At 36.0% G+C, this 14,639-nt stretch overlaps 1 protein-coding gene across 2 annotated transcripts in view; it reads left to right on the top strand.

The window, feature by feature from the left end:
• The window catches only part of ITGB1 (integrin subunit beta 1), an 81,437-nt gene that overhangs the window by 29,777 nt on the left and 37,021 nt on the right, over positions 1-14,639 (top strand). For both annotated transcript variants that reach the window (XM_054020921.1, XM_054020922.1), the window contains exons 2-7: positions 5,501-5,570; positions 5,879-5,964; positions 8,036-8,258; positions 10,463-10,633; positions 10,938-11,176; positions 13,279-13,434. In XM_054020921.1, coding sequence (XP_053876896.1) covers positions 5,501-5,570; positions 5,879-5,964; positions 8,036-8,258; positions 10,463-10,633; positions 10,938-11,176; positions 13,279-13,434 — 945 coding nt within the window. The remainder of the gene's footprint in view (positions 1-5,500; positions 5,571-5,878; positions 5,965-8,035; positions 8,259-10,462; positions 10,634-10,937; positions 11,177-13,278; positions 13,435-14,639) is intronic.

The raw sequence follows: 14,639 nt of genomic DNA, 5'->3' as shown, positions 1-14,639 counted from the left end.
TGGAGAAGATTTTCAGTCCATCTTCGGTGCACCTATTCCCTATCAATCAGGCTTGGGTACAGGGTATGTAAACTTTCAGTAGCAACTAAAAATGCTCCTAAATCCTTTATAGAAAACAAAAAGCCTATCCCCACTGCCCCAGATCTACTAATAATTCTCTTCTCTTCCAATATTTTTGAAAAATAGACATTTTTTAAAAGAAATCTGTCAGCAAAGAAATGTAAGACTGCCAAAGAAAATGAGCAGCCAGAGCCCATTTTCAAATAGTGTAATTTCTGTTAAAAATGTTATGAAGAGAAACCAGATAAGAATTGCATAGAAAATTTAAAGTGCCTAAGAACTGAAATTTCACCCTGATTGGCTATATGCTTGTAGAGAAAACAGGACCATATGCACCATTTTAGAACACTATGAAATTACTACCAGGTGTTTGTTTCCATAATAATTAGGGAAACTAGAAGTCGAATAATTTTCTGGATACAGTGGTTTATAAGGATTCAAATCCTGTTCTTTTCTTATAAAATATGCATAATATGTAGCTTACTCATATTTTTAGAAAAAAGAAGAACAGGAGTACTTGTGGCACCTTAGAGACTAACAAATTTATTAGAGCATAAGCTTTCGTGGACTACAGCCCACTTCTTCGGATGCATATAGAATGGAACATATATTGAGGAGATATATATACACACATACAGAGAGCATAAACAGGTGGGAGTTGTCTTACCAACTCTGAGAGGCCAATTAATTAAGAGAAAAAAAAACTTTTGAAGTGATAATCAAGATAGCCCAGTACAGACAGTTTGATAAGAAGTGTGAGCATACTTACAAGGGGAGATAGATTCAATGTTTGTAATGGCTCAGCCATTCTCAGTCCTTATTCAAACCGGAGTTGATTGTGTCTAGTTTGCATATCAATTCCAGCTCAGCAGTCTCTCGTTGGAGTCTGTTTTTGAAGTTTTTCTGTTGTAATATAGCCACCCGCAGGTCTGTCACTGAATGACCAGACAGGTTAAAGTGTTCTCCCACTGGTTTTTGAGTATTTTGATTCCTGATGTCAGATTTGTGTCCATTAATTCTTTTGCGTAGAGACTGTCCAGTTTGGCCAATGTACATGGCAGAGGGGCATTGCTGGCACATGATGGCATATATCACATTGGTAGATGTGCAGGTGAACGAGCCCCTGATAGTATGGCTGATGTGATTAGGTCCTATGATGATGTCACTTGAATAGATATGTGGACAGAGTTGGCATCGGGGTTTGTTACAAGGATAGGTTCCTGGGTTAGTGGTTTTGTTCAGTGATGTGTGGTTGCTGGTGAGTATTTGCTTTAGGTTGGGGGGTTGTCTGTAAGCGAGGACAGGTCTGTCTCCCAAGATCTGTGAGAGTAAAGGATCATCTTTCAGGATAGGTTGTAGATCTCTGATGATGCGCTGGAGAGGTTTTAGTTGGGGGCTGAAGGTGACAGCTAGTGGTGTTCTGTTATTTTCTTTGTTGGGCCTGTCTTGTAGGAGGTGACTTCTGGGTACTCGTCTGGCTCTGTCAATCTGTTTTTTCACTTCAGCAGGTGGGTATTGTAGTTTTAAGAATGCTTGATAGAGATCTTGTAGGTGCTTGTCTCTATCCGAGGGATTGGAGCAAATGCGGTTATATCTTAGAGCTTGGCTGTAGACAATGGATCGTGTGGTGTGTCCTGGATGGAAGCTGGAGGCATGTAGGTAAGTGTAGCGGTCAGTAGGTTTCCGGCAGAGGGTGGTATTTATGTGACCACCTAAAGCAAATACTCACCAGCAACCACACATCACTGAACAAAACCACTAACTGCTGAGCTGGAATTGATATGCAAACTAGACACAATCAACTCCGGTTTGAATAAGGACTGGGAATGGCTGAGCCATTACAAACATTGAATCTATCTCCCCTTGTAAGTATGCTCACACTTCTTATCAAACTGTCTGTACTGGGCTATCTTGATTATCACTTCAAAAGTTTTTTTTCTCTTAATTAATTAGCCTCTCAGAGTTGGTAAGACAACTCCCACCTGTTTATGCTCTCTGTATGTGTGTATATATATCTCCTCACTATATTTTCCATTCTATATGCATCCGAAGAAGTGGGCTGTAGTCCACGAAAGCTTATGCTCTAATAAATTTGTTAGTCTCTAAGGTGCCACAAGTACTCCTGTTCTTTTTGTGGATACAGACTAACACGGCTGCTACTCTGAAACCTGTCATATTTTTAGGGATATCTTTATTAAGATTTGTAGTGCAAAGAAAAGACTTAATCCTTTTTTGTCTTGCCTGATTGCTGACATTTTCAGATCCATTTTAAAGTCATTTTAAAGTCACTCAGAATGAGATATTTCTTTTGTAAATAGTTATGTGAAAATTATGTTTGTGTTTTTATTTCTAACTGATCACTGAGTCTTATTTTTAATAGTTTTTCTGAGTTTTTACATTTGCACAGTAAAATAGCTTACTAAATTTGATTTCTTCCTGCCTAAATTCCATTACATCTAATTATGGTACTTTTCAAGATGTCTGGGAGGGCTTCAAATAACTACCTATGGTATGAAACCATGGAAATAAAAACATTTCATACCTATTTATATTCCAACAGACTGTGGAGCATTATTGTACACACTAGAATCTGCACTCTAACCTGGGATTATCTATATTATGACCTTCTCCAACCTTCATTCTGAGAACAGGAGTAATTTATTTTGAAAATGCTGCATTTATTTAACTAATTTATGGCCATTTGGACTAAATGAAATGACAGGAAAAGAGTGTTTTCATCACTGTGATATCTTCCTAAAATAACAATTGACTGGTAGGTGAATAAGGAGGGAAAACTTGTTAGGTCATATCAAAATGCCGGCCTGTTCTCTTTAGTATATTATACAGGGCCTTTGTCCAGTCTGATTTTAAATAACTGAAAAATGATGCTTCCACAAATTTCCTTGAGAGGCTATTATTCAGTCCAACATATCACAAAATCAGGGCATTTTTCTAATGTTTAGTTTAAATTGGTGAGTCTGCTCGATCACCAGGGATAAAGGGACCAATTAAGGAGGTTTATAAAAAACTATATGATTTCTCTGCATCAGTCATCACCATAGGGAGATAACTGCTCTTTTTTCATAATAAAAATGAGGTACCAGGCCCAAATGGTATGCGTCCAATAGATTTGATGGAGCTTAAGTATGAAGTGGTTGAAGCATGGTGGATTGATTTAAATCCACTGATTTTAATCATGACTTAAATTGGCAAGCAGGGAACCTTGATTTTAATCTTGTTTTGGATTTGTACTTTTTAATTCTTTACCTAAAGAAAGATTGATTCTCGTTGGTTTTTAACCATTACATCATGTTGTTTTACAGCTAAATATAGCCTTTACACTAAATTTAATGCTTCTTTTTGGTAACCAGGAGGATACACAATAACTATACATATTTATTTAAGCAATTATGAAACATAATTTGCATTTATTCAGATTCTTAATTTTTACATTCTCTTTAATTATGGTATTACTAGATTTAATTATTACTAGATTGATTTTTTTTTTTTATTACTTCTGATTTGTGTCAAGCTCTATTTGGATGGAAATTAAAAATCAATTAAAATGCACAAACAGCATTTTTAATTTTGTATTGATTAAATAAAGCTACCTTAAATGAGCTGGATACATTAGAAAAAAGTGAGTTAATCAAAACATGTTTTGCATTTAAAATTAACCGATTTATTTAACAAATTAAATATGATCTGTAATTAGTGAATTGAGCTGTTTGTTTGTTTGGTCACCATGTCTTTCAAGTTTATAGAACTAGTCGCTAGTTTAGAACTAGACACACCTAGTTTTTATTCATAAATTGGAAGAGGGAAAACAAGTCTTCCTGCTTTTTTAATTTCCAATTGTTTTTTTAATTTTGAAGGAGCAAGTAATTGAACTGAATTAGTTGAATAAACTGAAATGAAGAAAATATTCTCTGCACCTGCAGAAGAGGATGCTGCTGTTAAAAGCTGGTTTATCATTTCAACAAACTCTGGTTCCAGGTGTTTAGCCAGTGACTTCTACCAGCTCAGTGGTTTGATTTTCATTAAAACTTAGCAGCAAACATGTACTGCCTAATTTTATTTTTTATAATTAAATGATGTTAATAAATTATAGTAAGTTTAGGTATTAACATAGGTTGATATAATGTCAAAATAAATTTTAAACCCCTCTATTTGATTTAAATTAAAAAAAAATCCAATTTTAATTTTTTAAAAAATCATCTACTTTTATGCAGAGAATTATAGACTAGTAAGCCTTACATCTATACTTGGTAAATTTGTTGAAACAATTAAAAACAGAAAAATAAAACACCAGAAAGATCATGATATGATAGGTTCTAAAGAATGCGGTTTCTGCAAAGAAAAATCATGACTCTCAAATCTGTTAGAATACACTGAAAGTGTCAATAATATAAAATATAAAGGAGAACCAACTGGCATAATTTATTTATGCTTTTGAAAAGCCTTGGATAAGATCGCTAACTAGAAGCTACTGAATTAATGAAGCTGTCCTGGCATGAGAGGCAAAGTATTGTCATGGATCAAAACCTGACTAAGGGACAGGAAACAAAGAGTAAGGAATAAATTAGTAGTTTTCATCGTGGCAAAAGGTAACAGCAGGATATCTCCGGGTTCTGTACTAAGTGCAGTGTTTAATATATGTATTAACAATCGAATGGAGGGGTGAGCAGTGAGGTAGCAAAATTTTGCAGATGACAGTGTTGATTAGGTTAGTCAGTTCAGAGAAGAATGTGAAGAACATCAGAGGGAGCTAACCAAACAAAATGAATGGGCATCACAATAGCAGATGAAGTTCAGTGTTGATAAATGCAAAGTAATACATATTGGAGGGAAAAAATTGTGCTACTTACGGCTTGTCTACGTGAACATTTAGTTTCCGGCAAGCTAGAGTGTGAGTCTATCCCTCACTAGCCTGCTGTTCACTAACTGTCCATACAGACCCTGAAGACTTGCACTAGGGGTTAGTATTCTTTGCTCTTCTGCTGTTTCAAAGCAGGGTAGAACAGAACACACAGAGGAATTGTTAGTGTGTATCAGCAGGGTCCCCATGAACAGTTCGTGCTCAGCAGGCTAGGGAGGGGCAGATTCACACCCTAGCTTGCTGCAAACTGAATGTTTATGAAAGCCTTCATATTCCTTACAGGGTTCTAACTTCACTGTATTAAGTCAAGATGAGTTTAAAAAAAATAATTTGAAAGTAAACTCTCCACAGTGGTACCTTCCTAGTATAACATCCAATCTGCATATACTAGAAGTACAATCATATATTGTTTAACCAGGTCATAACACACTCACCTAACCTAAGATTAATTGAGGCATGTCATCACAATAATGTCTGAATCACATTTGTATGTCCATATTACCATGCTGTCCTACTATTTTGGTATATTAGTAGCTCAACTACTTACATTTTATTTTCCAGACAAATTTCAACTCGCTCATCTGGGTTGTACTACTATGTTGCTCGATTTGGCATGGATTTGCCCAACCAGGTACATCTAAATGTTGTAACAATCTTGAATTCAGCAATAGATTGATTTAAAGTAAAGTTGAACTGTATATTTTTACCACGGTTTCATTTAATATAAATAGCACACTTTTGCCTTCATGTACGTCATGGTAACATGTTAGAGAAGCAGTAATAATAATAAAATAGCTCATATTTTGCTTTTTCTTGATGGCCTGTTTGAACTGGATTAATCTTGAGTTACATGGCTAGTAGCGAGGAATTTATTTAAAATTAAGTGTGTGATTACCAGCATATTTTAAAATGAAATAATTTATTTTTGTTCCCTGATAGGTGGAAGTGATTGTATAAAAGCTAATGCAAAATCATGTGGGGAATGTATACAAGCAGGACCAAACTGTGGCTGGTGCAAAGCGCAAGTGAGTATATTTGTGAAATGCTTTCTCTGATGTTTTGTCTTAGGTGTTTTAGTACCCTAAAAACTATCTATTCTTACCCTATTTTAGGATTTTCAATAGTAGCCATTTACTTCAGGGTCTACAATGTCTAAATCAAAGCTAAAGAACAATTTAAGTATCTTATGCTAAATAACTGGATGAAATCTGGATTGGCTAGGTCTGCCCATCAGAAAGTGCCAGAGATTTTGATCTCTCTTTCATTGCCAGATGTTAAGGGCACACAGACTTTAGGAGATCTGTCTCATAGTTATTTAAAATCATTCCAGCCTGGAGTCTGTCTGGATATGTTTAATTATATTCTCCCAGTGACATTAGGGGATTGGTAATTTTAAATACAGACAAAGTGGAAGAGGGAAGCTGAGAGGGGGAGGTTTAAGAGGTTTAGATAGGTTTTAAACCTGAAATGTTAAAGTTTCAGTATTTGATTCTTAGGGTGGATTGGTGTTTTTGGTTTATATTTCATACCAAAAAAAAAAAAAAGAAGAGAGAATGCAAGGTTATGTAATTAAGTACTCAAGTCAGGAAGTGCAAAATTTAAGATTGAACGTACAGGGTCTGATCTTATGTATCGAATAATACAATATAATATCATACAATTTATTCTACAGTCTTAGCCACATATGTTGAACTGTTTGTTCCAACTAAAAAAAAAAAAACCTGAACAGGGATCAGGTATGGAAAATCTTAACCTGAAATTTAAATGTTTCAGAAAACTATACAAAACTGAGAACAGGAATTTTAATGGAGAGTGTTTTACAATTTTAACTAGAGTGATTGCTGCCAAATGCAAGTTATAATGTAAGTTTCCTGATTTTTAGTAATAAGACTTATACTTAATAAGACTGGAAGCCTTACCTATTTACTGCTCCACACACATACCCTCTGTAAATATTGGAATATATTTAGTAAACTTCAACTTTGTCGTTTTGGTTGCATGTAGCTCCTGGCCAGTTTCACATAAATAAATATGTCTGACACATTTTAGGAGCCATGCATAAATATCTTCAATTTTTGCTTGTGTATTGAAAAAACTTCCCCTTTCTTCCAGTGATTAAAAATGCCTCATACTGGAAGCCATATGAGTGCATGTATTCATACTGTATTTACAGGTCAAAATGCTTTTGTGGATTGTGGGATGGTAGCTTTTGTTCAAGACAAAGTTGTCCAAGACTCTTTAGTTCAGAAGTACATTTCTTACTCTTCCTCCTCCTCATTGAACTTTTCCCAAATGTGTCAGGAGTTGTATACATCACTAAAGAGAGAAGGTGGGTGAGGTAATATCTTTTATTGGACCAACTTCTGTTGGTGAGAGAGACAAAGTTTTGAGTTACATAGAGCTCTTCTTCGGGTCATCAAATTCTGTTATAGTCTACCCAAATACTGTGATGTACTATTTAATTACAAGATTTCCAAAAAAAGCAAAACTAAAGTTCTGTTGCTGCACATATCAATTAAATATGTTCAGTTTCTTGTAAGCTAGTTGAGGAAAGGCAGATTTTCTCATTTGTTGTTGGTGGTTTTCGAGCATCTCAGACAGAATAGTTAATTGAATAGTGACTTCATGTTTCTGTTGGAAGAATGACTTTGAACACTTTTTTTTTTTTTTTTTAACCTTGCCTCAGTCACATGCACAGATTTACTTTAGTAAAGTTAACCATAAGCTGCTGTACTGGATAAATTTTTCACTATAGTCATTACTAAATTTAGTAAAACAATATATTTCAGAGTTTTATATTTTACAATTTAAAATACACTTTTAAAAAATTGCCAGTGTGTCTTAGGGTGACCAGATATTCCGATTTTATAGGGACAGTCCCAATTTTTGGGTCTTTTTCTTATATAGGCTCCTATTACCCCCCACCCACTGTCCTGATTTTTCACACTTGCTGTCTGGTCATCCTAGTGTCTCAAGAGGTTCTTGGTGCATAAAAATAATGGGGTAAATACCAAAAGTAGTGTTATGTGCTCAAGCCATGTGTTACAGATTGTAAATTGCTGTGAGTTTGATGATGTTCTTCCCCATATCGTCTAGAAATTTTTACAAGAAGGAGAGCCAACTTCTGCCCGATGTGATGACTTGGCAGCACTAAAGAGTAAGGGCTGCTCTCCAGATGAAATAGAAAATCCTAGAGGTACCAAAGGAGTCCTCAAAAATAAAGAGGTAACAAATCGTAGCAAAGATACTACAGAAAAGCTCAAACCAGAGGACATTACCCAGATCCAGCCACAGCAATTAGTACTGAAGCTGCGAACAGGTATGGGGATTATTAATTCTGGTCTTCATATATTTTTTAGGCTTTCAGTATTATTTATGAATTTGATATTTTGAATGCTACATATGTCTTTCTGCAATAATGATGATTGTGGCTAGGAAGCACAGAGATTTGAAGAAGAGCAGTTCCATCCCTGTAACTCCAGGCACTCAGATAACCTGTGAATGAGAGTAAAGCTTAGCTAGATGGGCATAATTTACACAGAATATTAAGATAAAAACAAAAGATGATAAAGAACATGTCGGGGGCTTGCATTAGTAAAGCTGTTCCTACGAAAAGATTAGTTTACAGGTTAAGACAAAATTGTCCCATTTTGTAGTGCTTTTGACCTGTCATCCTGGAGTGTGTCCATCTGTTTCATGTATTCAACAAATAGAGTTGTAGATTAATAATAAAAGGGAGGGAAGATGAAAAACACACAGAATGAAAAGTTATGAGAGTACTGCTGTCTACCAAAGCACTCTGTGCCCAAAGGCTGAACTATTTGAAAACTAGTTTTTGAGGTTTGGTAACCATGAGAGCAGAAGCCCAGCAGCCAGATTTGCAGATTTCCATATAAGATACCTTGTTCTAGGAGGCCAAAGAAGTGGATACAGACCTAGATGAATGAGCACAAACCACAAGGTAGTTGTGTAGCCATTTTCATCCCTGAAATAGAGACTTGGCTCCTTTTGGACAGGAAAACAGAGTTCTTTCAAGAGAAAATTATAATAGTACTCCAGAGATCTAGGAATCTGGTAGGCTCAATGAAAAGTCTTGCCATCTTTTGGATAAAATGGAGAATTGATTTAGGAATCAGCTCATCCAAGAACTACTTTATCTGGGTAGAACTAAAGTTAGTTTGCAACTTTCTCAACTAGAATCCTAAGAAACTCTGCAAGACAAAGTAATGGCTGCCAAAATGAGACTTTAAGAGTCAGATGGAGGAGAGAAACTTTGTGAGGGTTTGAATGGTGGCTTCATGGGAGTTTGTGAAACTAAAGTGACTTACCATTGCAGGTGGCACTTTGACTTGAAGCTTCACATTGGCAATAACTTTCAGGAAGTATGAAGGGAAACGGTCAGTGTGTCTGTCTTCCTGAGTTTCAGAGCCTCAAAGGCATGGCCTTGGCCTGTGGGTAATTTAAAATAGTCAAGAAGAAACTAGAACCGACTTGTATGGTTCATGAAGAGGAACTAGATTTCACTCTTAACACCAGTAGTAAAAGGTTTTCCAAATCCTTCTGTAGCATTTTAGGGGTAGAATCTTTTCACGACTTTAGAATATCAGTAAGGTCCCGAGCATAGCCCTAAGTTCCAAGTGTCCGTTTCTGCACTTCCAGGCAGAAACCTTCACATTGGTAGGGTCTGAGTATACAGAGCCCTAATGAAGCCTATCCAGATCTAAGGGGGACAAGCTGCAATCTGTAATAATCTTGGAAACCAGTGTTTCCTTGGCCAGAGTTGGCATTGGAATTCTAAGGATTAGTTTCACTGTGAGACACTCAGTCGACTATATTAGTCAATGTTTCTGCAAAAAGGAATTTTGGAATAAGTCTTTCATCCTTGAGTTTTGTCATGTAAAAGGGATCTATCTTTGTTGGATTTTTTTATTATTACATGTTATATAAACTCACCCCATGTTTTAAGACTGTAATAAGTAATCACAACAGGGTGAGATGGGATGAAAAATAAACCAACTCTTAATTTACTTTAAGGTTTTTTTTTTTTACCTCCTTAATTTTACATATGCATAGTCTTTTGTGTTTGTGTGTTTTAGTGGTATAAAAGACAGGAAAAAAAAGCTATGCTACTTATCTTGCAGGAACATTATTTGTTGAAATTAATATGTAGGTCAAGATTTCAAAAGTGACTACTGATTTTTGGTGTCACAGATTTTCATGTATTCAACATAAGACAACCTATAGGGACCTGATTTCAGAGAGTTGGCCTTCAGACCTTTCTGAAAATCAGGCTTCTTTAAGGTGTTTCATATGGGACATGCAAAATTGTTAGTCACTTTTGAAAATCCTGGACATATTAATTTGCAAATAAACACTTCCAGTTATAGAAGTTACCTTAGTCATGGTTGGAGTGAACCTTTTTTTAGGACATTGGTGAAAGACCTTCAATTAAGAATGTATATTTCATGTCAGTTCGGTTACTCTGCATTTTGTAATGAATGGGGTTTATTTTTGTTGATTTAGGTGAACCACAGACATTTTCCTTAAAATTTAAGAGAGCTGAAGACTACCCCATTGATCTTTATTACCTTATGGATCTTTCTTACTCCATGAAGGATGATTTAGAGAATGTGAAGAGTCTTGGTACTGCTCTAAAGACAGAAATGGAGAAAATAACTTCAGATTTTCGAATTGGTAAGAAAGATTTCATTATTTATGGGCGTGGGAAAAGGGAAAAATCCCATTTGTAGATTTAAAAATAATAAAGTTGAATTTACTGATGTGTTGTTTGGATTGTCTGAAAAAATAGTAAAAGAAAAATGAGCAATATTCATATTATTGCTATTCTTCTAGTAAAGGACAGTTTAGAAACTGTTCCAAAAGAATACTTGGAATACTGAGGGGGGAAATTGAAATTTTTTGAACCGTGCACTATTCCATCATGATTATATATACTAGAATTACACTCTGACTGAGGGATTTTGTTGTTCTGTCTTAGGATTTGGCTCCTTTGTGGAGAAAACTGTGATGCCTTATATAAGTACCACACCAGCCAAACTCAGGAACCCTTGTACAGGGGACCAAAACTGTACGAGTCCCTTTAGTTACAAAAACGTGCTCAATCTTACCAGTGAGGGAAAGCTGTTCAATGAACTTGTAGGTAAACAACACATTTCTGGCAATTTGGATTCTCCTGAAGGTGGATTTGATGCAATAATGCAAGTTGCAGTTTGTGGAGTAAGTGTATATCAATTTTATTTACTTCTATATTAGATCAAACTATTTTATTGCAATCTGAGTGTATCACTGTTGTTGACCTGAAGTTTAAAAACAAATCTACATTTCACTTTACCAATCAAGACTGAGAGATTTATCCTTAGGGCAGCAGGTGGACACAGAGCAAACAGAATTGGAAGCATGCACTGACATTTTACAGTATGTACATTCCACTCACTGAGGGCCCCTATTGGGAAATTTGAAATTAGGAATATGAGCCATCTTTGGAGGGGAGGGCAGTTCATGAACATTATCTTCCCAGAAGTTTCTGTAAAAGATGAGTCAAAATCATGACATCTTTGCGGCACATGGATGTTTTTAACAAGATAAAACAAGTGTTCTCAAATGACTTTTGCATGTAATGTATCCTCCATAATTTTCTTTTAAAATATATGCAAAACAATTCTGTGTATTGCACTTTTTTACAAGCTACTTATACTGAGTAGATGGAACTTAACTCTCCCCTTTTTAATTTTTGCTACTTTTTGGAGGACTTCTATGGACTAGTGGATTCATAGTTCAAAACGTTCACATGAGAGCTTGGAAAACAGTTGCTTACAAAACTTCCTTGGTTCCTCAGTAGTTTGTTCTGGTTCGAGTTTGGCTAGGGCACAACTTTCTACACTTTTTCAACCCCCTCTGCCTTTTTTTTCTCTGTCATCCTTATTCAAGTAATTACAGCCTTAATGCCCCAATAGAGATAACAAAAGGAAAGTGACATCTTAAGTGTATAATAACCTTCTCTTCCTTCCTACTCAACACATTCTCAAAAAAATAGGAAAGACTTGTTAGTAATAAAAATATTCTAGAAACCTTTACTTAGAAGCTAATGTAATACGTCATGCCGCTAGCATTCTGGACGTAGAAATGTAGATACTCTATGTCACACAATACTTCTAATTTAAAACACTTCTAAAACCACCAACAAAAAAACATTCACTACAGGCCATTTCAATAGTGAAACTCCAGCACTTATTGATATGTACAACCATCGGGTCTACACTTGAAGTTCTAAGTTAAACATAATACTATAAAATAAACCTGAGAGACTGTAATGTGCCTCCTTCTCATTCTGTTATTTCCCAAACAATTTCACCTACAGTTATTGATACTGATACACACCTGCACAATGCAAAATTCCAGAAGCACGAGCTATTGCTTTTTTACAATATCATTGTAATGTTAAACTAGTAAGTCAGAGTTAAGGTTGCTGTTGTTATTTAAAGGAGAAGCCAAAGCATTATTTTAGAATTGCAGCTTTAACTATGAATTTTCTGAGATTCTAATATGGGTATTTTGCTTTTTTCCCCCCTCCTTCTTAAATGAATTAGAACCCCAATCCTGTAATAACTTCTGTAGATGGCTGGGAAAATTTACAGGATTGAGCCCCATATTTATAGGCTCAGAACTTCTGCTCTGCCCAATTTGCAATGGATGGAGTAGAGAGAAGAGCGGATGTCAGGGATCTAGTTATAGCTCCCCTGATTCTCTGGCCCGTTCTGTGCTGGCTGTGGAACCTGTGCAGTTTAGGGCATCCTAGGGGTTTCTTTAATATCCACTAGCTGATAATGGTCCCCTTGGAACCATCTGACAGTAAGAGCTTGCCAGAGCACACTGTGCACTTTTACCCCAAACATGCTCTCTATCGTTGGGCTACAGGGTAGTGGTATGGGAATTGGTTATGTCAGCATTATGTTTTATGGAAACTTCACAGTTGGGATGATATGGGCAGTTTCTTCATCCTTTGTGCCACTCAGGTAGTGCTTAGAGAGCAGAACAGACAAGAGTCTAGGTCAAAGATTTTTGTTCTCCTGTGATGAAAGGTGCTATACAAGTGCTACTGTTGTTGATAATATTACAGGACAGACTTGAGCAAAATATGTGCATAAACTAACTATAACTTTTTAAGGCTTATTTTAGGGTTTTTTCTTTTTAAATATTTGTCATGTCTGCCTTCTTGTATTTAAGTGTAAGTGTATGTTGCATTGCTTTAAACAAATTAGTGGGGGGGATTAGTTTTTTAAAAAATGAAATAAAAATCAAAAAACTTTTTTTCCCCTAAGACACAAATTGGATGGAGAAATGTGACACGATTGTTGGTATTTTCTACGGATGCTGGATTCCACTTTGCTGGAGATGGTAAACTTGGTGGAATTGTTTTACCAAATGATGGGAGGTGTCATCTGGAAAATAACATGTACACAATGAGTCATTACTATGTAAGTATTCATGCCTAAACCAAAGTAAATTAATAAAGTTTAAGGTCAGAAAGGGATCATTAGATCATCTAGTCTGGCTGCCTGTGTATCACAGGCCATTAAATTTTACCCTGTTCCTCCGTATTGAGGCTAATAACTTGTGTTTGGCTAAAGCATAGCTTCCAGAAAGGCATCCAGGTGTAACTTGAAAAGATAGAGAGAGAATCCACTGTGTCCTTAGGTAGTTTGTTTCAAGGGTTAATCACAGTCACTGGTTTAAAAAAAATTGTCTGATTTGTAATTTGAATTTGTCTGGCCATTGGTTCCTGATTTTGCTAGATTTAAGAGCCCTTTAGTAGCTGGTGTATTCTCCCTGTGAAAGTACTACTACACTGTAATCAAGTCACCTCTCAATTGCCTTTTTAATAAGCTAAACAGATTGATCTCTTTAAGTCTCACTGCAAAAGCGTTTTCTTCAGCCATCAAATCTTTTTTGTGGTTCTTTTCTGTATCGTCTCCAATTTTTCAAAAACCTTTTAAAATGTGGCCATCAGAACTGAATACAGTATTCTGGTATCTGTCTCTCAAATGCTATATACAGAGGTAAAATTGTCTCCCTACTCATTACTTCCTTGTTTACACAAGCATCCAAAGCATCATACTAGGAGCTCATGTTCAGTTACTTGTTGACTATAAACCCTAAATCCTTTTAGAGTTGCTGCTTTCCAAGATACAGTCCCCCCAATCTGCAGGCCTGGCCTGCATTCCTTGTTCTTAGATGTGTAACTTTTCATTTTGCTATATTAAAATGTATTTTGTTTGAATAGACCAATGACTGCCCCTTCCTCATCACTATTTACCATTCTTCTTTGCATGATTGCACATGTGCACACCACTTGTGCACGAGCATCAGAGATCTTTCCCTTAGCCTTACCTCTCCAGGTGGTGCATGCGTCCTTGGCTGCCATGTGCTGCTCTGCAATGTTATAAAGGATGGAGCCAACCCTTACTCCTCCCCAGTTCCTTGTTGCTGCCCATAATTCGTAGTTGGAGTGTGTTAGCTTGCTTTGGCAATGTTTTCCCTTTCAGGAAAATTATTTCTAGAGTATCTAGTTGGTACACTTTTTTTTATAAAGTTATAGTTAGTTTAGTGTATGTTTAATTTTTTAAGAGTTTAGTGGATCTGTCAGTTCCCGCTTTTTCTGAATACTGACACCTGGTACTGG

Source organism: Malaclemys terrapin, chromosome 2 (genome assembly GCF_027887155.1).
Source record: "Malaclemys terrapin pileata isolate rMalTer1 chromosome 2, rMalTer1.hap1, whole genome shotgun sequence".
Taxonomy (NCBI): Eukaryota; Metazoa; Chordata; order Testudines; family Emydidae; genus Malaclemys; species Malaclemys terrapin.
This window is presented reverse-complemented; position numbering and strand designations above follow the sequence as displayed.